Source organism: Mangifera indica, chromosome 12 (assembly GCF_011075055.1).
Source record: "Mangifera indica cultivar Alphonso chromosome 12, CATAS_Mindica_2.1, whole genome shotgun sequence".
Lineage (NCBI taxonomy): Eukaryota > Viridiplantae > Streptophyta > Magnoliopsida > Sapindales > Anacardiaceae > Mangifera > Mangifera indica.
In genome coordinates this window covers 12,649,237-12,673,340 of record NC_058148.1, presented here as the reverse complement: position 1 = coordinate 12,673,340, position 24,104 = coordinate 12,649,237, and the positions used below count along the sequence as shown (strand labels likewise).

The 24,104-nt window shown below is 35.4% G+C and overlaps 5 protein-coding genes across 6 annotated transcripts; 3 read left to right on the top strand and 2 right to left on the bottom strand.

The window, feature by feature from the left end:
• Positions 1 to 3,566: 3,566 nt before the first annotated feature.
• Positions 3,567 to 5,748, top strand: LOC123192740 (tryptophan synthase beta chain 1-like). Its single transcript, XM_044605386.1, has 5 exons — positions 3,567 to 3,953; positions 4,052 to 4,414; positions 4,508 to 4,941; positions 5,204 to 5,298; positions 5,403 to 5,748. The coding sequence occupies exons 1-5, from the start codon at positions 3,618 to 3,620 to the stop codon at positions 5,606 to 5,608; spliced, it is 1,434 nt and encodes a 477-aa protein (XP_044461321.1). The 5' UTR covers positions 3,567 to 3,617; the 3' UTR covers positions 5,609 to 5,748.
• Positions 5,749 to 6,013: 265 nt separating this feature from the next.
• Positions 6,014 to 13,189, bottom strand: LOC123192739 (polyadenylation and cleavage factor homolog 4-like). Its single transcript, XM_044605385.1, has 7 exons — positions 12,523 to 13,189; positions 12,026 to 12,127; positions 11,678 to 11,932; positions 9,810 to 10,646; positions 8,408 to 9,337; positions 7,745 to 8,293; positions 6,014 to 6,761 (listed from the first exon to the last, which is right to left on the bottom strand). The coding sequence occupies exons 1-7, from the start codon at positions 12,883 to 12,885 to the stop codon at positions 6,717 to 6,719; spliced, it is 3,081 nt and encodes a 1,026-aa protein (XP_044461320.1). The 5' UTR covers positions 12,886 to 13,189; the 3' UTR covers positions 6,014 to 6,716.
• A 1,477-nt stretch (positions 13,190 to 14,666) lies between these two features.
• LOC123193237 (glucose-6-phosphate/phosphate translocator 2, chloroplastic) lies at positions 14,667 to 17,204 on the top strand. Its single transcript, XM_044606086.1, has 5 exons — positions 14,667 to 15,710; positions 15,904 to 16,129; positions 16,215 to 16,437; positions 16,557 to 16,770; positions 16,954 to 17,204. The coding sequence occupies exons 1-5, from the start codon at positions 15,186 to 15,188 to the stop codon at positions 16,963 to 16,965; spliced, it is 1,200 nt and encodes a 399-aa protein (XP_044462021.1). The 5' UTR covers positions 14,667 to 15,185; the 3' UTR covers positions 16,966 to 17,204.
• Positions 17,205 to 17,341: 137 nt separating this feature from the next.
• LOC123193238 (vacuolar protein sorting-associated protein 32 homolog 2) lies at positions 17,342 to 20,817 on the bottom strand. 2 transcript variants are annotated; one of them, XM_044606087.1, is made up of 8 exons: positions 20,662 to 20,817; positions 20,437 to 20,547; positions 19,300 to 19,399; positions 19,022 to 19,107; positions 18,849 to 18,940; positions 18,179 to 18,293; positions 17,874 to 18,069; positions 17,342 to 17,748 (listed from the first exon to the last, which is right to left on the bottom strand). In XM_044606087.1, exons 2-7 carry the CDS (start codon positions 20,506 to 20,508, stop codon positions 17,878 to 17,880), a joined length of 657 nt encoding a protein of 218 aa, XP_044462022.1. In that variant the 5' UTR covers positions 20,509 to 20,547; positions 20,662 to 20,817; the 3' UTR covers positions 17,342 to 17,748; positions 17,874 to 17,877. The 2 variants fall into 2 exon arrangements, with proteins under 2 accessions (XP_044462022.1, XP_044462023.1); XM_044606088.1 differs by having other exon boundaries at positions 17,342 to 17,734.
• Positions 20,818 to 22,173: 1,356 nt separating this feature from the next.
• LOC123192732 (cytochrome P450 77A4) lies at positions 22,174 to 23,875 on the top strand. Its single transcript, XM_044605377.1, has one exon. The coding sequence runs from the start codon at positions 22,217 to 22,219 to the stop codon at positions 23,735 to 23,737; it is 1,521 nt and encodes a 506-aa protein (XP_044461312.1). The 5' UTR covers positions 22,174 to 22,216; the 3' UTR covers positions 23,738 to 23,875.
• Positions 23,876 to 24,104: the final 229 nt, after the last annotated feature.

The following is a 24,104-nucleotide window of genomic DNA, read 5'->3' as shown; positions in this document are numbered from 1 at the left end:
TTGCGCTTTTGTCTCTCAACGGCTACACTTTTAAGCATCCATTAACATTGAAACTACATCATTTTAAGAGTTCGAAACATTCATATACATTCGACATATTTAGGGTTTCACTGTAAAATCCCTAGCTACCATCGTTATCGCCATAAACCGACGCATATTATCAGAAAAAATATTTTTATTTGGTTTTTCAACATAAGGGTAAAAAAAAAATACGGTTTGCTTATTTTGGTAAAACTTTTCTAGGGTGGCCTAAAAACGTATAAACGCTTAAAATTTTGCTTATTTTAATTAATTACCCAATATCAAAACACTGCCAATTCATATGACAAAAGTAAATTTGCTTACTCGATCTAATCGCCGGACTCAATTTTCCGATTGATTTTAATAATTCCTTCAATTTTTCCGTTAAAATTGTATCAATCATACATGGATTCAGTAACTTTCTTGATTGATTTTTCATTTTTTATAGTGAAGTATTGATAATAACATTGTCCTAAGTGAGAGCTATATGAAAATTGTAAGAGTTTTGAAGTGTTAAAAGATTATGGATTTAAGCAGTTTTGTCATTATCTTAGATGATTAGATATATTGGTATAACCCCTTTGACTAGCCCCGACTCAATGCAGGCCCTCATATATATGGCTATTTAATTAAGGCCAAAGGACATTTTTCCATCTTAGTTGTAGTATATTCTCAAAAAAATATTTACAATGTTTTAAAAACTTAAATATTTGTTTTTTTCTCGAGTTTTAAAAAATTATATTTCATCTTAATCTCAATTTTAAAAAGTAATTTTTCCCCCCTAATATCTAGAGTTTTCTTCCCTCTCCGACAATGGTGATGGCAACAGTGGTCGCCATCTTTTCGATCTTTTTAAAAGCACTAGTTGTCTCTCTTCTTGATAGAAGATAAAGATGGGTTCTTCGTTTTTTTCGACATTCTATACCAAAAAGGAGACAACTGGTTCTTTGAAAAAGATGAAGATGGTTGCAACTATCATAACAATCACTATTGTCATAAAGGGAAGAAAACCTTAAGGATTGGAGGGAAAAAGTTATTTTAAAAAGTTGATGCAGGGTTTCAAATACAAGTTTTCAAAACTCAAGAGAAAAATAAAGTAAAATTATATATTTTTAAATATTATTGATAAAATAATGATTTTATCTTTAATCATAAGAAAAAAATTTTAATGGCAGTTAATTAATAAATAAATACTTAAAATTTTAAGATATTGTAAATGTATTTTTAAAAATATACAAAAGCTTAAATGGGAAATAGTCCTATAATGATACAACCAAATTTATACACTTGGGGCAAGTTGATGAGAAGCAACAAAATACAAAGAATGAAGGGCAGGTGGAAGAACAACAAAAGCTGAACAATGAGGAATAATCCAATATTGAAGTCCATGAAGGGATTCAAGAAGTACAAACCAACAATTATCCAAAAAAAACTAGGAAGCCACCTATGTGACTCAATGATTTCATTAGATGAAATAGACTTATCTGGTATGGATGAGAACAAATATAATTAGTAAGTTTTATCTAATTTAATTGGCCAAATGACTATTTCCCACCCAAGGTATGCTGTAATCTCAAGTTTCAACCATTTAATTATGAAAATACCGTTTACCCACTCATAGCCGGTTAAATTTAACAGAACCCTAACGCCTAAAATTTTTATTTCTTTTTGCCCCCTTAAACTTTAAAAACTAAAATTCCCCAACCTAAGCTTTAAAAAATGGTAGTTTCACCCTAGGGTTTAGTTTTGAAATCTCCAGCTCCATTGCCGACGGCCTCTCCCTCCCGAAGCATCCTCTCCTTCCGACGATCTCTTTCCTCCCATTTAGAAGCATGATCGGCGTTAGAGAAGCCTTAGGAGATGAAGAACTTCCCCAACGAAGTTCTTCGTCTCCCAAGGCTTCTCCAACGTCGATCGGGCATCCAAATGGGAGAAAAGAGATCATCGAAAGGAGAGGATGCTTCGGGAGGGAGAAGTCGTCGGTAATGGAGCCGGAGATGTCACCGAAGATTTCAAAACTAAACCCTAGGGTGAAACTACCATTTTTTAAAGCTTAGGCTAGGGGAAAATTTTAGTTTTTAAAGTTTAGTGGGGCAAAAATAGATTATATTTTAGTTTATTTTTTAATATTATAGAGAAAATGACGATTTTACCCTTACCACAGTTAATTTTAACTGCTCATGGGTAGGTGTTTGGTATTCCATAGTTAAATGGTGGAAACTTGAGATTGCAGCATACCTTGAGTGGGAAATAGTCCTTTGGCCAATTTAATTTAACATTATCATGTTTAGTTGTCATATGAGTAAAGTCATATATATCTTGTTTTTGTATTTATCATTATTGATTGTCATATTAGTTATCATATGAGTGGAATCATACATAAATATCTTGCTTTTGTATTTTAGAAAAATAATAGAGAATAATCTTGCTCTCCATATTCTTCTTTTCTGCTATACTTCCTTGTTCCTCTCCAATTTTTTTTCTCAGATTTTTTTCTTCAATCGGAGCTGGCACTCCCTTGAAGAGTGATTTTATTTACAATCAGTCTGCATCTTAGGAATCATTAGATGGATCGTATCATATAACCTTTAATTAAATTTCCCATAAAATTATAAAATACTATTTTTAACTAATAAAATTACATCGAGGATATTTGTAATATTGCAGAAAAATATAATCAATAACTGATTTATATTTTTTATTATTATATATAATTGTCCAAGCATATTAACGATACACGTGCCATTTAAATTCCAATTGAACATATGCATTTTGTCATCCCTTCCATCAATTAAAAGGGTGGTTAAATCGTGCACGGATAAAATTCATATACCTTAGCGTTTCCAAATGCATGGTCGGCAATCCTTCAATTTCAACACTAGTTTATGCCAAATTGCCATCGATCAATTTTTGATTCCAAATGTGCGGTGTCAATTTAACAGTGGCCCAACTTGCACGGCCATCTTCGTCCTGTTTTCACAAATCATTTCGACACGTTTTAATTATGTAATAAACATGTGGGTTAATTCACTTATGTGGATGTTGTGAAAAGGAGTGAAGTTCCGTGGAGTGACATTTTACTCACGGAACTCATGTATTTTCATTGTAAACGCCACTGATTGAAAAATACATGTCTCACCGTTAGATTTTTTTTGGTTTTAAGTATAAAATTAAACAGCCACTACCAGTATTAATGTCTCACCATCCTTGATATTTTAATTTATAATATTAACTTTTTTAATATTATAAATTAAATGAGAACTATATTTTAAAATTAATTGATTTTATTAATTCAATTGTTGATGAGTAAGTATTTAAATTTTTGAAAAGTGACATATATAAGGGTTTTGGGATGTCATAAACCTTGAGAATAAATCTTTTGGCCGCACGTTTATTTCATTAGCAATCAACTTATGTCGTGAAAAAGGGGAGAGAAATTATGCTCGTGAAACTCGTTTATTTCATGTAAACGCCACAGATCGAAAAATTCATGTGTCGCCATCAGATTTTTTTTTTTTTTTAACTATAAGTAGCCACTACCAGTATCTAATGGTCTCACAGATTGACAGCCACACGTTTAAATTCATATTCAGAAGATGATCTTGGGAACCCAGAATCAAATAGCTTGCAATAATATCCAAATTCTCTTCCTTGACCATAAAATATCTACTAGACCGCCTTTCATGGTTAAAACTAGAATTTGCACTGCAGCCTCGGCGGTCAGTGAGTCATTGACTCAAAAAACTTGGAGTCCAGGCTCCTTGGAAAAGCCTTTAAGTAAAGCCTCGCAGATTGAAACCGGTTTGTGGAAAGTTAATAATCCAGGTAAATTTGGTAGGTTTGGAGGAAAGTATGTGCCTGAGACACTAATCACTTGTTTGCAGCAACTTGAAGCTGAATTCAACTTTGTTTTGCAAGATAATGCTTTTCAGGTAGAGCACAGAAAAATAAATTTTATATTTGTTTAAACCCCAAGATGTTCAAGATACAATATCTGTTAATTTTTCAGACAATAATTTGTTTTGTTTAGGAGGAGCTTTCCACAGCATTGAGAGAGTATGCTGGACGAGAGACACCTCTATATTTCGCTGAGCGGCTGACAAATCACTACACGGATGAAAATGGAGAAGGGCCAGAGATTTATCTGAAAAGAGAGGATTTGAACCATGTCGGTGCTCACAAGATAAACAACGCAATTGCGCAAGTGATGATAGCCAAACGCATGGGCAGGAAAAATGTGGTTGCCGCCACTGGTGCTGGGCAACACGGCGTCGCAACGGCCGCTGCATGTGCCAAACTTGGTTTAGAATGCACTGTCTACATGGGCACTGCTGATATGGAAAAAGAGTCCTCTAAATCTAATATCCTTCTCATGAAACTATTAAGCTCTCAGGTGGATAATCGTGCCATCATAGACTTTCCCAAATTAATAACACTTTTTGATATAACTGTATAATATTGTACTATATATATATATTCATTGTAGGTTAAAGGTGTTAATGGAAGCTTTAAAGAAGCAAGCTCAGAAGCAATTAGAGGTTGGGTAGGGGACTTGGAAAGAAGCTATTACTTGTGCGGGACAGCGGTAGGGCCTCATCCATGTCCAAGCATGGTTCGAGAGTTTCAATCCGTGATAGGAAAAGAAACAAGAAGGCAAGCGATGGAGAAATGGGGAGGAAAACCAGATGTATTGGTAGCTTGTGTGGGAAGTGGATCAAATGCATTAGGGTTATTTAATGAATTTATAGAAGATGAAGAAGTGAGATTAATAGGTGTTGAGGGAGGAGGCTTCGGGTTGGATAGTGGAAGACATTCTGCAACTCTTGCAAGAGGAGAAGTGGGTGTTTATCATGGAGCCATGACGTACTTGTTGCAAGATGAAGAAGGACAAATTTTAGGCCCCCATTCTATTGGTTTAGGGTACGTAACATGGGTTCAAATTAAAAAGGCATACTTTTGGATCCATTTATTTTAATTGATTAGTCAATTTTGAATACGTAAATAGATATATATTTAATGTAGTTATTATTTGATTAAATAATTTTGAATTAAAAATAAAATAACATCTAATCACATGATGATACATATAAGTATATACCTATTTTTATACTCAAAATAAGCATCCATGATATTACTCTTGATTAATAAATGTGTCAATTTTATTCTGAACTTGTACGCACAGGCTAGAGTATCCAGGCGTTGGACCAGAGATAAGCTTTCTAAAAGACTCAGGACGTGCAGAGTTTTATACAGCCACAGACCACGAAGCTGTTGAAGGTATGCCATTGAAAATTTTGACAAGAGATGAAGTATAACTAATTAACATTCTTAGTGAAAGAGTAAATTTAGTTACTTTAGTAATTTGTTGTGTAAAATGACAGCATACAAGCGGCTATGTAGACTAGAAGGCATATTTCCAGCGTTGGAGGCATCTCATGCATTGGCATTTCTAGACAAACTTTGTCCAACTTTACCCAACCGTGCTCGAGTTGTGGTTAATTGTAGTGGGCGTGGAGATAAGGATGCTGCTACAGTTCTTAACCACCAAAAACACTCAGATCTACCAGCAATATTAACCATTCAATAGATCATTTTTACCAAGCACTAGAGTTAAATATTGATGTTGCTATTGCTATATTAGCCTGGGGTGTAACCCTTTGTAAGATGTGGAAGATGATGCAGAAGCATAATATAAATCATAATGCTACTAATTTTCTCTCTTTGAAATCTTTTTGGTGTAAATAAACTGATGGTTTCACTTCACTGACTGATAGTTTACCTTCATTAAAAAAAATTTTACCCCCTAAAGGTTTCCGAAAAGTGTGAATGTGCCCCAGGATTTAGAAAGTGACAAGAAAACCCACCATATAAATCATAAGTGAAATTTACGCAGTTCCCAAAGTGAACCATTAGCTTCAGCCCTCACTAACTGATAATATCCAAATGCGTATATTGCAATCTCAATATGCAACTCTGCACTACATAAGCAAAATTTGAACAGAAACAGAATTGCATTAACCAACAAAGAAACCACATAGGTTCTGATTAAGAACTTAAAATATTAAAACAGCAAAGTTCAAAAAAAAAAAAAAACACTCCTCTTCAAACAAGTTGCTACTGAAAAGTATACAATAAACATGAACATAAAATATAAAGTAACTTATGTTGGTTTCATCAATCCATCACTCTAAACTAACTGAGAAAGAGGTCTCCCACAGTATCTGCTAGCCAGAATAAGCTATCTGTACATCCCTACACAATGTCAAAACAAAACATATTTTGCAATAACTGCTCAGAACAGAGTTTAAATGCATTTTTACACTTCTTTGAGCATTCCCCTCCTCTCCCTTTTATCTTATTTATCTATCAAGTTAAAAAGTGCCAAAAAGTACCTCCACGCCTATGCCCACCTCATATATTCAATCTTTAGAACCCAACAATGACTTTTCAACACCATAAAAATTGGTCTATATTTCCTCTAGGAATTTTAACAGAGGGACAAGCTAAAAAGTAAGACTGCCAGAGAATTTGTAATCTTTGCTGCAAGATATCGTGCAAGACACAAATCCAACTATACATGTACGTGATTCCAGTATAAAGCCAAGGTACTTCAATCTCCAACTAACTCAAAATTACGAGCTTACCACTAAAAAACTCAATAAGTTACAAAAGATTTTGAAGCCGTCTAATAGAAGCTAACTCCTCATTTTTTTTCTCTGACTACCCTCTTCAGTATTTCCCTGCAAGTCACAAATCAAGAAAATATACTGAAAAACTGAGCATGAATATGAGAATTTTGCATCCAAGTTTTTAGTTACAAGTGTCTCAACAGAATGCAGAAAGCACATACCAAACATACTGAAACAACTGAGCATGGAATTGAATGTATTCCAACATAATTATATGGTTAAAAGTAACATAAAGCATATAAGATAGTAAAACCAACAAATTAAATATCGTGTAAATGAATAATAAGTCCAAAAAGACAGGGTCAATACCCAGTTGTCCAAAAACTGTTTTCCACAATCATGCACAATGGTTCAGTGATTCAGTCTCTAATGGAACTCGTAATAAATGCCAACAGCCAAAACTTAATCTACTAATCATAAACTATATGCCATAGTAATTCTAATACATTTCCAAAAGCACCTGCAACTTTGGACGCTAAATATTCAAATTCACCAAAAAAAAAAAGCCCATCTACTCATCCTAAACTAATTGCCATTAGCATTATAACTCTAATTTCTATTTCAATGCATATGTAATCTTTGGGCATGGAAATTCAGTTCAACAACAAATCCCCTTTTGAGATAAATTGGAGATGAAAGCATTCTGTCAAATAAATTTCATGAGCTGGCAGAGAATAAACTACTGAAGAAGATGTGACAAGAAAAACTATTTCCAAGTCCAAATAACTATTTATTCTTAATCACATAAATCAAAGGATGCTGATATGCATTAATCAATTCCATTACTTATTACTGATTCATTTTCGTCACCAAGAAGGGACACAGATGTAACATAAATAAGCACTGGAAGAATAATACTACAACTAAACTTAAGAGATTGCAGCTATCTAGAGTTAAGATGACTATTTATAGATGCTCCAATAAATAACAAACACATGCAAAGGAAACAAACTACTGCAACTGATAACAATTCTAGGAAAGACTTTCCAATGGAAATGAATGATTAATGCAGTAAAAGGAATATAGATGCATACCCCTTCATCATGTGTAGAACTTTCAGGGGGGACCACAGTAGACTCCGACCTGCATTTAGCATGCACTATAGGACCTAACTGAGACCTATCCATGCCAGCTGTAGATCCATCAGGTGCATTCATGTAGACAGCACCCTTATACATCCATTCCTCTGCCTCATCACTATAAAAATCATCAAATGGCTCCCCACATAATGCACACACACTTTGGTCTTCATCAGCAGGGACAGCCATTTCTTCATCATCCTTCTTTACCACAACAGTCTCAGTGGGTAAAAATCCAGGAACTGCATCAGTTCCCAATGCCTCAGCCCCACTGAGCCACATACTAGCACTTACAAACCACTTGCGAGAAGGTTTCTGCTTCCGATTCTTGGACATCCGGTTCTTAGTCACATGCCAATCCATATGACTACTATGCTCTTCTTGGCACTTGAACCGTAGGCCACATGTGGTGCACTGTCTTGGAAGATTGCCATATAGGGCAGTTATTGCAGACTCGTGGCGCATCTTAAGAAGATCTGCATTAAACTCCAGTCCCATAGAATCCTGGACATTAAATTGCTTTATTCACAACCTTAAATTGTACAAGGCAACTGTTTTAATGGGAAAAGGATCAAACACAAAAAAGAAGGTACAGGACATTGGAGATCAAATAAGTACCTGTACAGGGGTTTGATTTGTCAATGAGATCAATCCTTTAGCCATGAGAGAATTAATCAAACCAGAAAATGCAGTGCCTGGTGGTTGCCCAGGGGTAACAAGTCCTGCACTTTGAGGCATGGGTATCATTTGAGAAGATGGATGAGGACCTGGAGGAAGAGGTGGCAAGGTTCCTCCCTGCAAATGCGAGGAGCTGTTTGAAAAAGTTTGGGATGGCAAAGGTAATTGCACCCCAGGAACTGGATTTGATGGAACCATACTCATGACAGCATTGTACTCATGATTTGCTGGTGCTGCCATTAAGTGAGGTGGGACTGAAGCTGTGACAGAGGGAACAAAGTTATTGCGAGCCTCCTGAGAAGGAAGGAATTGTGATTGGACCTGGTTTTGCTGTGGCGGCTTCATCAAACTTAGCTCCTTTCCCTCGGAACCATTAAACTGCAGCTCAGGCATATACATCTTATTTGGGCCTTGATTCATGAAATTACTGGCAGAATTTGTTGAATCATACTGACTCCTGGTTTGTTTCTGCAGTGGATACACAGGCAGTGGATGAGATTTATGCACACTTGAAGGCCAGACCCCAGCTGATGACGGTATGGAGGCTGACCATGCCCCAGCACTAACCGAGTCCACAACAGAAGAACCTATCCTAGATTCAATTGCAGGGGGCCTGATGAATTGTGTTTCAGCATCCAGATGCTTGTCAACAAGTGGAGTGATTTTGTTAGCACCCAATGAAGATACAGAACCTGCTGAAAAAGGCAACTGGAAATCTCTTCCCCTCCCTCTGCTGGAATTCAAAGGGTTTGATGACTGCAAGACATGATATGGCAAATTCCGCACTTCATGAGGATAACGTGAACCTGAATTCTGATTTGGCTCAGGTTGGAAGCCAAACAAATTACCAGTCAATCCACGGCCAGACCGCTGCAAGAAACAAATAGTACCTTTAAGAAGGACGATAGAAGTTGAAAACATCACAATCAATTATAAATTATTTATTTGTTATAGAAATCAAACCCAACTTTTCCCATGTTAAATATATAAAGTATAATTGACAAAGACATAGTATACAGATATTTCACCATATTAAAAACTGTTTTGGTTTCAATGAATGGATAAAAGGCTTTCTTATAAAGCCACAACAAAATGAGAGACCCCTATAGCCAGCATATGATGCCTTACACTTCTAATAAACAGTCAGATTCCTATACATTATACTTATATTATCACCCTTTTATGGTAGGGGATCTATAATAACATACTAAAATGAAAAATTCAGACCAACCAAATTATAAGAAAAAATTTTGCATATAAAAACATTCCATGGAATTTATATTAGCAAATAGAGATATTGACAGAGCAATGGCAGGTACAGCAAGCAGATTAAGAAACATACACCAAGTGCAGAGACAACGTCTTCAGAAATTATAGAAGAATCATCCATCATAGGTAGTTGAGCCTGACTGGAGAGATTGCTCCTAATATCAGATTCCAATATGCCAGTGCCCAATTTTCTTACATCCAGCCTTGTAGCACGGTTTTTAAAAGGTTGAACAGATGATGACAAGAATTTACTTTTCCTGCCACTATCTGCTAACGTAGGGCTCATATCTTCCCAATCAAATTCCTCCTCTTCAGTATTCTGCCATGACCTTAATGCCGCCTTACTGCCCATTCCATTTACATTTAGACGTTCAACCTGTGAAGGTTTATTATTTGAAATTCTTCTGTCACTTCCATATGCGTCTATCAAAGCTCTAGGCCCCTGATGCTCAAGTCCATTGCTAAGGTTGTAAGACGCAGAAGTTTCAAATCTTTTGTGATTATCATCAGAATATTGTTTTCTCCACCATTCACTTATCTCCTCATCTCTGCCAACTGCTCTGCCTAATCCATAATCAAACACAGGATGGGATGGAGAGGCAACCTCAGGCCTTCTAGGAGAATTTTCTACTGCAAATTCATCACCCTCAGATGATAAAATTCTATCAGATCCAATTCTTGAAGGTGATAACGGTCTTGCAATTCTGGAAGTTGAAGAAGAATGCAGTTTATTAGCTCCAAGAACAAAATTTGCAGTACGACCAACACTACCAGTTGAATTCAATTTTTGGGATCCCATATGTGATGATGTAACCTCTGCATGATCAGCATCAAATTCATCATATCCAAGGGCAGGTTTCTGACCATATATTTTTAGGCTCGAAGATGTTCCTCTCACATGCTGAATATTCTGCAGGAGGAATAAACAATTTTTAAATTTTATATGTCAAATATTTGTCTACACAAAAAAATAATTCAATAGCTTAAAAATATTATAGATATGCTCTAAGCAGGTTGGCACTCAGGTAAAGCAATAAAAATAAGATCACCGACAGGAAAAAGGTATAGCCCAACAACCCCCCTTCTCTGACAGACACCTTTCTGTCACAGACAGAAGAAAAAGAAAAAGAAAAAGAAATGAATGCATAGGATTGTTGAGAAAATATATACAGGAAATGCTGAAGAAATACCTAAACCATCCTTCTAGGCTTCCTGAAGCCTAGTTTGCTCTTTCTCTTTCAAAAGTTCCATAAGCACTGCCCTTATTTGGAACCAGTAACATGCATCTACAGGCAGAGATTGAAACCAAGGACCTTGGGATAAAACTAGTACCACCAAATAGCATAAAATCAAGCAATTGTTTCTTAATATAGTTTTCATTCTTTCTCACTTGTTTTAATATTCCCCACCTTCTCTTTAAATGTATTTTGCGGAAAAGAAGTTCAAAGCATGGCAAACAGTCCCAGAGTATAGATCAAGTCAATAAGGCAGTATGCATAATTGGCAATTTTAATGGTGGACCTCTAAACTCTGACTCTGAGAATTCACATCAGTGTATTTGGCAATATAGTTGGCCATTAGACACAAACCTGACCGATTGCACTAGAGGCTAGCAAGTTTACAGATTATCTTTCAGAACTGAAACAAATTTTTTTTTCAGTTCAACTTTCAATTTTTACCAGTATCTAACATGAATAATACCACAAAAAGATGTAAATTAACTTTATCAAAGATACCTTTCTGTTACAAAACCCACAAGAAAGTCCAAAAGAAGACAACAACAACATGTGGGCTGTAAAAGGAATGCATATACAATCCAATGAAATACTATAATATATAACTCATATATTACATCCGCTCTAATAAAAATATGCTGCAGCAAACCCTCATGTGCTTTGGGAAGAGATGTGTGAGAGAAGAATTTCATTGAAAAAGGCTTACACTATCCAGGGCTGAATTCTCCAATTGACGGATGTATTTAGGGTTAACATGTATGCCATGCGTTGGTCGAGGTGTCTCAGAAGCCTGCAAAGAGCTAGTGCCCAGTGATTGTTTGCTAACTTGCGGAGAAAACTGTAGCTGAGTTTCAATCTTCTGGAGGACTGAAGGTGGAAACACTGTTGACCAAGTCCCAAAAAGGTGTCTCATAGCAGGATGAAGGTTAGGATGAACTTGCCTATATGCTTCGCAGAATACCTAAGCAAATGGTAAAATGAAAATTTTCTAACAACCATGTGACTGCAAAGCAATATGATAAATTATATGTGATATATGTAACAATTAACTCACCTCAGGTAAACGAGAAGAGAAATACCTAACATAATCTCTGCCAATGTTCTTCACAATACTGTCTAGTAGATATAAGGATGGCAATTTCTGCTCAATTGGAGCCTAAGCACCCAACATAACAACAAGAATAAAACAATCAGACAAACTGGAAGAACCTCACTCCCCAGAAAGAAAAAATAAAAAAAATACCATGAACTCAACCCTGTTTGATTTCCCAGATATATTGATAGAAAAAGCTATATTTTGTCTCAATTTCAATTATATTCCCCACAATCAACCAAATCATTCAAAGTAAAAATAGCCAATGAACAATAAAATAGAAAATTTTAACATTGAAAATCGTATACCTTAAAAAAATCAACAATCTAAATTAAATCCTAATAAAGTAGACAAAACAGAATTGAATGCAATCAAATAGAAACCCTTAAAATTATCCAAACACAAATTAAAGTTGAATTGATTATTTATAGCAAAACTGAACAATGCAGATATATCACCTCGACAATCCTGGCGCAAATTGCGTGAGCAATGCCCTCCCCATGGACTCTCTGGTCGCCAGCAATTATCGTGAGATCAGTAATAATGGGCTTCGAATTAAAAGTAAGTTCGGCCAACATCATCTCGTAAAGCTCCACAACCTCGTCTGTACTGAGAGCCACGACGTGATCATCACCAGCCGCCGTAGAAACCCTAGCTTCCTCTTCTCGTTGCTTCAAAAGCGCTCGAAACTTATCCATTATGGTCGGCAGTGGCGGCGGCTTCTGCGTCAGTTCATTTGGCATCGTCTTGCTGTTAATGTTAGCACTGAAAACAACTGAAGGTGAAGCTCTAGGGTTTTGTAAAACTTTTTCTGTTTCCATTCAACTTCTTAGAAAAAATTAATATTAATAACAATAATAGAAACGAATTAGAGTTAGGGTTTTGAGACAACATCACAAAACTATGGCATCGAACATTAAAATATGTTTGTGTGTGATTTAGTGCTCTTATTATTGTGACACGAACAGACAGGTGTAGTTATCGTGACACTGCGAGGAGCTTTTCTCTGAAACATTATAGAAGGGGAAAATCATACTTTAGATCTGATCAACGGTCGCGAATGTGATGAGGTGGAGCCCGGTGGATCTCTGAAAGACAAATAACTGAATATATATGTCTGAATATGAGTAAGTGGACGTTGATTAAAGAGGTCTCGTCGTCTCCTTTTAGAGGATCTAGACATGAAATTTAATCCAACGATGCATATGTAAAAAAATAATAAAACTAGTTTATACATTTTTATTATCTAATTTAAATACGTAAATAATATATTATTATATAATTAAATAATTTTAAATTATAAATATATAATATTTAATTATATAATAATTTATTATTTATATAACTAAATTATATATAAAATATATATATAAGCATGCAGGATGCTGAAGATGTATGTAAAACATTCCAAGATTAGGATATAGGGGCCAAGGGCCAGGCCCTAGCCCCTGATAAAAATGGCATAGGCCACATTGTTATGGTCTGCAATTTCGAAGGCCATGCCAAAGCTATGGATCAGGCAGGCCGTGTTTGAAGCCCATGGAGAAGATGCAGGGTCGGCTTGTAAAAAAAAATATAAAATATAAATAATTTAAAATTGTAAAACATAAAATATCATATAATATAATAGATCGACTCATAAAATACACAAGTGAGTCGGTTAAAACTTATAAGTCCACACTAACACAGCTTAAGGAGTACTGCTCATGTCTCGACTCTTGCTATTCCAATAGACTAACATAACCTATAAAACATGCAATTTAATGGATCTTAATCAGATATAAATCAAATAAGGTATGCGTCAAATAAAGTAAGATTTAACAAAATTATCTTTATATAATATAAATTTTTATCCTCATGTATAAAAGTTTATTTCAAATTTTTTGTCATATCAAAGATTTTATCTTATATCACTCACAATTTTACAAGTTATACCTAAAAGATGAGAGTTTTGATTATATCGCGAGCTAATTCTACCTTTTTGATATATATAAGTGTAATTAATTTTTTTAAATATTATTTCAAAAATATTAATTTATGAATATCTTTTTCAACCATTTAAACTTAACCAAACAATCTAACTCAAACTCTTCCAGTCGTAGCTTTGGTCCAAGTCAACCCAAATTTAAAAACACCTTTCTACAATGGAAACAAGTAACATCAAGGCATGTAAATTGAAGAGAAATTAAAAAAAAAAAAAGAAAACTGATTTGTTCTTTGAAAATTCTCATCCGTCGAAAATAGCATGAAAAACAAGGGAAACACAGGGAAATCAACATCAATAGAATTCAACTTCGACAAGTGTTTTAACAACTAAGTTTCAACTTGACACATAATTGAATCATGAGCACCAGGTCGCTGTCTTTTCGTCTCCACTCAAGATTTTTTTCTTTTGGTTCAGAATCAACTAGACTGAATGCGATGTCGTTTGCGCTCAATTACTTCAACGATGGAGATTGCTGCAAAGAAACTAGCGGTTGAGAATTTGCAGAAGCTGACATCAATCTTATTGGGGTCTGGTATCTGCAGTATATAAATTTTTTTTAGAGATTTTTTTGTAAGAATTTACAAATATTATTGATTTTTCATTACATGCAGGGAAAATATGTGATGTTTGTCTTTTTTTTACTATTTAATGATCATGCATTGCAGCATTGGACAAATATAAGAATCGAAATTTGTTGTGGGTTTTTGGTTTTGTGGGTATTTGCAGAGAAAAAAAGAAAAAAAAATCGAAGGCTGCCACAAGAACAATTCATGTGTCAAGAATGGTGGATTTGTCACGTTTCTGATTGTAACAGCTGGAACGGAGAAATTACCCCAGACATTTTATAAAATGATACTTAATTGGGCCTCTTCCAATGTGAAAAAACACAAATTGCAGCAAGTGCTAACAAACAAGTTGCCAAGGCGACGCTGTCAGTTAGTCGGTAGCTTACTTATGTCTTGTCACTCAACACAGCCATCGCCCGCCCATACTTCTCCTCCCCTTCTTACTCGAATTACTATATAAGCATCTATTCTTCCTCCTCCTTCCTCGCCAAGTCTCATTTCCTTCTCCAAATCCACCAGCCATTTCTCCTTAAGCATTTGCTTCAATTCTTACCCATTACTAAAAACTATGATCTCTTCAGTTAAGCACACGCCATCGCCATCTCTGGCTTCCCAAAATTTCTTGTCCAAGAAACGTTTTTTACCCACAAGACTAAGTTTTTCTTCACCGGCCATCATCCTAAATTCTATCTGTAACAACAACTCCATCGCTGGAGACAAACCTCTCCACATTTCTTCAACCGAAAGCTTTACATTTTCCCCAAAACAACTCAATAAGCAGCTCGAAACGCAGTGCAATGCTTATGAAGCAGACAGGTCTCGCCCTCTGGACTTGAACATCGAGGTTCTTGACGAGCAGGCCAGGTTCGAGGCCGCCCAGAGAATCAAAATTGGCATATACTTCGCCACTTGGTGGGCGTTGAATGTGGTGTTCAATATTTATAACAAGAAAGTTTTGAATGCGTTTCCTTATCCTTGGCTTACTTCTACACTTTCCCTTGCCTGTGGCTCTCTCATTATGCTGATTTCTTGGGCTACCAGGATCGCCGACGCTCCTAAAACTGATCTTGACTTTTGGAAGACTCTATTTCCAGTGAGCCATTTCTTCCTTTGATTTAATGATTAGTGGGTTTCAGAGTTTTCTTGCTAAAACAAGAATTATGTTTTGTTTGGTTGCCCCAGAAAGTGTAGAAAATGATAAGAAATTATCATCTTGAATACTATTGGTAATGAGTTATTATGAATGTAAAGATTTTAGTACTTATTCAGGGTGAAGTTGTGTGTAGGTTGCGGTGGCACATACAATTGGGCATGTGGCAGCAACAGTTAGTATGTCAAAAGTTGCAGTTTCATTCACCCATATCATCAAGAGTGGTGAGCCTGCGTTCAGTGTATTGGTTTCAAGGTTCTTATTGGGTGAGACGTTTCCCTTGCCGGTTTATGCATCACTTGTGCCCATTATTGGAGGCTGTGCACTTGCAGCACTTACAGAGCTCAATTTTAACATGACTGGTGAGAACAGTATCTCTCTTTTATTCTAACCTCTCCTTTTTTGAATGTGAAATATTAGATTGCTGACTGAAATTGATTTGATTAGGATTTATGGGAGCTATGATATCGAATCTGGCCTTTGTGTTCCGAAACATCTTCTCAAAGAAAGGGATGAAGGGAAATTCAGTTAGTGGGATGAACTACTATGCTTGTTTATCCATGATGTCTCTACTGATTCTCACACCATTTGCACTTGCTGTTGAAGGCCCTCAAATGTGGGCTGCTGGCTGGCAAACTGCTCTTTCTCAAATTGGACCCAATTTCGTTTGGTAAATTATATTTATTACCCTGTATATTCTACCATCTTTCAGAAGTTCAAGGAAAATAGCTGCTATGACAGTTTTCTCTTGGTGGGTTTTAACTTATGTTTGGGTGTGGATTGAGGCAGGTGGATGGCAGCCCAGAGTATCTTCTATCACTTGTATAACCAGGTTTCATATATGTCGCTGGATCAGATATCTCCATTGACATTTAGCATTGGAAACACAATGAAGAGAATATCTGTGATAGTATCCTCCATCATCATTTTCCATACGCCTGTCCAACCCATCAATGCGCTTGGAGCTGCCATCGCAATTCTTGGCACCTTCCTCTATTCACAGGTAAATTTTGCCATCTCTTTCTACTTAGAAGCAGTGCCATTTATACTTGTTCCGGGCCCATTCTGGGTTTCTGTTTTTGTTTGAATTTTTGTATCGCCCACTTGTATTGTATGTATGGTGATAAAATCCCCGAAAACAGCCCTTGACATTGTTTTTTTTTTTTTTTTTTTTTGTATTGAGCAGGCAAAACAGTGAATAAATGAGAGAGTTGAGGTGGAATCATTGATAATGAAGCCTGACCGAGAGATATGTTGAGCCCAAGTAGACTGAGCGCGGTGGTTCCCCAAGTAACTAGGGAGAAGGCAATTTTTCCAGTAGACAAGAATAATGTGATGAGACCTAAGAGTCTTAACCGAATGTATTAATTTCTTCAATTATGTTTATAAATATAGAAAAAAAAAATAGAAATAGCACTCCTTATGATCCAATTGAAATATAATATCCCATCATCTTGTTTTTGTGCGGGCCAAATTGTAATTTTAATAAATACAAGCATAAATCTAATTGGCTTAAAATTAAGGGGATTAAAAAAGTTAACTGTTGAATGCGAAACAATTAGAAAGCACACTGGTAAGATGAAATTTCTTTCTGCCTCAATATTAATAATAATACTGATAGTGTTTATGATGATAACAACTCAATCATATATTTGCAACACTTTCCTTTATATGTGACTTACAAATTGGCAGTATTTCATGAGATTTAAATTTTGCCAAAGCCTCCCACAACTAAATAAACTTTCCAAAATTAAAAATTAAAAAAAGACATCACCAGACAATAAACTCAATTCAAAGGTTTAGAAAGCATAATACATATTACATATTTTGAGTGGGACTTCATTTTGGTTTATGCAATTGTATATACAGTCTATTCATTGAATGCACACAGAAATCTCGATGCAAGATTGGAAGAGTACAGATCTCCGTATAGAGGATGACCAGTCTTTAAAACATACACTTCATATCTGAGTAACAACCGCTGCATTAGTTCAGACAATGAGTCAATGCTAGATGCTTATGAAGTGTTAAAGAGCGCTACTAGCTTTCGCAAGCACCAATTAAAACGGAAAATTGAATAAAAGAAAGGGGAGTAGGGTTAAGAACCTGCTTAAAGTGCCATCTCAGCTTGTAATGCAGCAAGTTCATCTTCCTCAGCTGTGTGCTTCTGTGCAACAGGGCGAGCTTGTTGCCTGCCAGCAGGAACTTGCACTGGTGCTGCCGGAGCTGTGGTGGCAGGCTGAAGAAGCTGTTCTTCCAACTCTGCACCTTCCAGTTCTTCAAGTTCTGCTTCCAACTCATCCTGTGTTGCCAACAATGTTCAGAGTTACTTTACAAAGAACATGGAAGAAAAGGGAATGGAATATAATTTCCCTAAAAAGAATTTCGATACACATCAAGAGAATTATAACCTCATCAAAATCGGCTGCTGCACCAATAGGAGTTGACAATGCTTCCTGTATCTGTTTCATGTTCTCTGTCTGCTCATTGATCTCATCCATGGTCTTGTCCACATCATCTATATTCCTGAAATTAACCCACCATTTTAACACATATTAGCCATTATTATTATCTAAAGTATGTGATTCCATATATGATTCTCCATGCCCTTCATCAAACAAAGAAACAAGATGTATTGAAGATATAGTTTGGCTTCTCTAATAGAACTGCATCATCTACCCAGGTCTAAGTAAAATAATTATCAACTGTTTGGTAATTGAACATTGTTCAGGAAAAAGAACTCAATCTGAAATTCAGAACATACAAGCAGTTTTGTATGTGCATTATCATAGGTTCCAACTGACTTACAAACATTTTCAACATCTCTAGTGAACAGAAAATTGCAAAACAAACCAGTTATAATTTTGCAAACCCTACCAGGCAAAACAACTCATGCAATTGTACAATGGAATAAAACTAAACAAAAAGGGGGATTACTGAAACAAAGAAAAATGCTATATACGCTGGTAACTGATTCCACTAACATGGATAATAAAGATTCTAACATAAATAAAATGTATAGATGAAATTGAAAACTTAAGAAAGAAAAAATACACAAGATGAAGTTAAACATATACATACGTTGCTTTCTGCATTGCCTTCATTGCAGATGCTCCTGTCCTTAATGCATCTACAGTCTCAGTTGTGGCTTTCGCACCCTCTAACATAATCATCTGTGACATTATACATAATAGTGATTCAGTAAAAGTTGATGCAGCAAAAACAAAACATTGATCACAAAGTTCCATCCTCACCTGATCATGAATGCGTAATTGAAAATTCCCAAGCTGCTCTATTTGTTGTTCATATAGCCTCTTCCTCTTCAAACATTGTATAGCAGCTGCATGTATATAATACGGGTAAATAGTAAGACAGTAATCATACCTACACAAGGGATTTTATTTACAAACTATACAAGCAAAGAAAAAAAGATAATTAAAATTTCTCTACTGAAACTACATGATCAATTTCTCACACTAACACAATTCAAAAGAAAAAAAAATGGAAATTTCCTTGCATTTCTCAGCCATACCTCTTTTGTTCTTTGCTCTGGAGTATTCTTTGGCCCTTTCAACCTCTACAGAAGCCTTTTTCAGGAGCACTTTCTCCTTTTTCTCAAGCATTTCAAGAGTCTACACAATTGCACAGAAGATTCAGTATGCAAAATGGTAACATAGAAACCACCATACCAGATAGTACCAGCATCATAAATTTCGATGAGAACATGAAAACAAAACAATTCAAAATGGATACAAAAGCAAGAGAAATATTCCTAGAGCTAAAACTTGGATCAAATCCTAGTGTCAAATTAAATGCAATTTATTCAATTGCATTTACAGGATAAAAATTAAACACCACTGCAATTCTAGTTTCTAATACCGGAAAAGCCGGTCTTGATTTTGCTTCCTCAATGTTGTGGCATAAATAAGTGCCCATTTGACATAGCTTAGGATCATAGATTATAGATTATAGTTATAGGAATAATTGATTATATGACAATCAATTCTTACATGTTTGATACAACTTACCATTATTGGATTATGAATAATCATAATTCAATTGTGACTGTCTGACAAATAATATAAAAAGCTAATTATTTGTTTTAAAATGTCCAATATGCCTAATAATTTAGCTCTATCTACCAAGACACCACTATGCTTGCATTTCTAAACTAAATTCAAAGTGTACACTATTTCTTTAATATTGCAAACTCAATATAAATAAATTATCATACTAAGGAAGTATGTACTTCTCTCCAAATCTAATTTATTATTTTATTCTTTTTTTTTGTAATTGGTAATGTTAAATACACGTAAATTATTAAAAAAAAAATACAATAAATTAAAAAAAAAAGAATATTCATCAATTGTAAAAAATCAAGAAAAATATAATACCAATATAAGAATTTGATGATATATCAATATTTACATGTTACAATGTTTAATACTAATTCCACATAAATACAATTAAGTAATGAATCTTCCAAATATTTTAAAATTTATTACAATAATATTGCAACACGAAACACCGAAAGTTAAACGGAACATAAAAGTTTCGATTGTAATACACAATTACTCTCCAACGATTAACCAACAACCTTTAATTAATTAATCAAAGTCAAATCATAATAAAATTGTAAACCCGATAGAACAATCCGCACGAAAAATACCTCATTTAACTTGTCAAGCGTAGTTAAAGCATTGGTTTCCTGTTTAGGTTTCCCAAAAAGCCGATTAAACATGGTTGATTCTCGGAGATTACACAAAACCCTCGATCTTGCCTGTTATAATTGAATCATTAGATCATCCAAAATCCAAATTTCAAATAAAACCCTAACCTAAACTGTTAACTTCATATAAAATACTTAAAATCGAAGACAATTTAATGGACTTACCTTGAAAATAAATTAATTTCGGGAGTTCGATCAAACGATACGCGCGAGAGAGAAAAAGAGATCTATGAATATCTATAGAGATTGTGAAGGTTATCTTAATCGTGTTGTTTTGACTCTATTTTTATGTACGGGGTGTCGTTTTCACACTATTTTAATGGACGGAAGTTTTCCCTTCCTCCGAGTAAGATACGATGTCGTTTTACCTGCTGCCATTATTTTTAAAAATATTAATTTCACTCATTCATGTAACTCATATTCTGGTGGATAAACAAATTTAATTTCTTTTATAATTAAATAATAGAAAAATAAAATGAATACCATTTTAAAAGTTAATTTATACGCTGTATTTAGATTTAGAAAATAAGATATTTAGTTTTGAGAAATTAATTAAAATACACTACTTCTAACGAGGCTAAACCATATTAACAAACTCTATATGGATTTTAAAGGTACAATAATCACATTCTCAATTTAATACTCATTTTATTCTCATCCCAATTTTTACAAGAACCCTAATATTTTATAGATATTTTCATCCAATTTTTTAAATAAAAATTAATTAAATATCCAAAAATTTGACAACAAATTTATCTTTATCTAAATAAATATAATATTATTATTTGTATGCTATTTTATTTGAAGAATTGAAAGTAAAACCTTAAGATTTCTTAAGGTGAGAGCAATGGTAAGACTACCCTTCTCTTTATTTTTCAATTTTAACTTATGTTTTTATCTCTCATATCAGAATGAAACAAAGGACACCTATTTATATGACTGTAAGTTATAAAGAAAAAAAAAAAGGCATCTTTTAAGAAAAGCATGATGAGGATTCCATGACAACAAATAAGGACAACTATTATACATTTGGAATGTGAAAATGACATCAAAAGAAGAAGAAAAGTGTAATATGAACATTAATGTTGATGATAAAGATTGATTTTGAGGATAGTATAAGATTGTATGTGATTACAGAGAAATAATGGATTAGTGGCAGAACAGACAGCAGTGTGATGTGAATTTTAAATGATAATTTATTGAATAATAAAGTTTGATCTTTGGGAAAATGTTCCAACATAATATTAATAAAGTTTATTGAATAAATGTCCAGAGAAAAAGTTAGGTGTTTTTGTGGTCGCTGATGAGGATTCAGCTCCCAACCCCCCTTTATGTATACTCAATCCTTTATATTTACAAGACGGTTTTTTCTACATAAATACTGAATATGAGTGAAATGTATTCTTCTATCGCAGTGGAGGGGCTTCAGCCCGTAAACCAACCTGTGTTGACAGGATGTCTGGTTGGTTTCATCTTTTTAGTTAGTCACTTTTTTAAGTACTGATACATAAATGAAAAAGAAAATTTTCACATTTATTTAATATTTCGCCGTACGTATAGTAATGCCACTGAAATAAAATAAATTCAGTAATAAGTGGTTGGACCAAACTCTTCCACCCACCCTCTCCATCACCATTTATAAAATGAATCTCTATCGTCACAGGTTCTACTGCACTCAATTGTTTCCTTTCACCTTTGTTTATCTTCTCAACAAGTTAAAATGGAGTTTGCAGACCTCCTTATCATCTTTTCAGCCCTTTTCTTTCTTCGTTTGTGGTGGCGACATTTGTCTGAAGTCCGCCGTGGCGCCAAGACCCAGCTGCCACCAGGACCACCGGGCTGGCCCCTTGTCGGAAACTTGATCCAGGTCATCCTCCAACGCCGCCATTTCATCTTTCTAATACGCGATTTACGTAAAAAATATGGTCCAATATTCACCATGCAAATGGGTCAACGAACTCTGGTGATCGTCACTAGCTCTCAGCTTATCCACGAAGCCCTCATCCAAAGGGGACCTGCATTCGCCTCCCGCCCGGCTGATTCTCCCATCAGACTAGTCTTCAGCGTCGGGAAATGCGCCATAAACTCCGCCGAATACGGGCCTCTCTGGAGAACCCTCAGGAGAAACTTTGTCACTGAGTTAATAACCCCAACCAGGGTCAAACAATGCAGCTGGATACGAAAATGGGCGATGGAATACCATATGAAAAGGATCAAGAACATGGCCGCCGATAATGGGTTCATTGAGGTAATGAGTAACTGCAGGCTCACCATTTGCACTATCTTGATCTGTTTGTGTTTCGGTGCAAAGATATCTGAAGAAAGAATCAAGCTTATAGAAAGCATTTTAAAGGACGTAATGCTGATGACATCGCCTCAGCTCCCAGATTTCTTGCCGATTCTCACTCCGTTATTTCGCCGCCAAATGAAGGAAGCAAAACAGCTCCGGAAAAGACAACTGGATTGCTTGGTTCCTCTCATAAGGAACAGAAAAGATTTTGTCCAAAAAGGCGAAAACCCTAATTCGGAGATGGTGAGTCCAGTGGGTGCAGCTTATGTTGATTCGTTGTTCAGTTTGGAACTGAACGGTAGAGGGCAGTTAGGCGACGAAGAGATCGTTACATTGTGCTCGGAAGTGATAAGCGCCGGCACTGATACGAGTGCAACGACCGTTGAATGGGCGTTGCTTCACTTGGTGTTAAACCAAGAGATTCAAGAGAAGTTATATAAGGAAATTGTCGATTGTGTTGGAAAAGATAGATTGGTTGAAGAAGAAGATCTAGAGAAAATGGTTTATCTTGATGCTGTAGTCAAAGAGACTCTCCGGCGACACCCTCCGGGGCACTTTTTGTTGTCACATGCGGCTATAAAGGACACGGAGCTGGGTGGGTACACCATTCCAGCAGGGGCTTATGTGGAATTTTACACTGCGTGGCTGACTGAGGATCCGGATATGTGGTCGGATCCGGGGAAGTTCCGACCCGAGAGGTTTGTCGACGGGGATGGGGTGGGTGTGGATGTGACTGGGACACGTGGAGTGAAGATGGTGCCATTTGGGGCTGGGAGGAGGATATGTCCAGCGTGGACTTTGGGAATGTTGCATATTAATTTGTTGCTAGCTAGAATGGTTCATGCTTTCAAGTGGTTGCCGGTTACCGGAGCTCCACCCGACCAGACTGAGACCTATGCTTTCACTGTTGTCATGAAGCATCCTCTCAAAGCTGTTATTTTGCCTAGATAATTTTTTTTTTTTTCAAAAGATTTGATTTTTTTTAACCTATATTAATTACTGTTATTAAAGTATATTTATGCTCCTTTAATTTTTATTTAGGTTATTTGGACTTTTAATAGAGCATCAATTAAGCATTGTAGTTGTTAACTTGTTATATTATATATATAGCTAGTATTCTTAAAATCTCCACTTTCAAAAGAGTTAATGGTGGATCTCAACTCATATAAATTGATCAGAAAATTATTTGTTTGATGGTAAAATAGCTTAATTTAATTTTACCAAATTAATCAAGGCCAAATGACTACTTCCCACCCACTGTTCATTGAATTCAAGAATTATAAACTTGAGATAAAAATTATTAACTTGAGTTTAACAT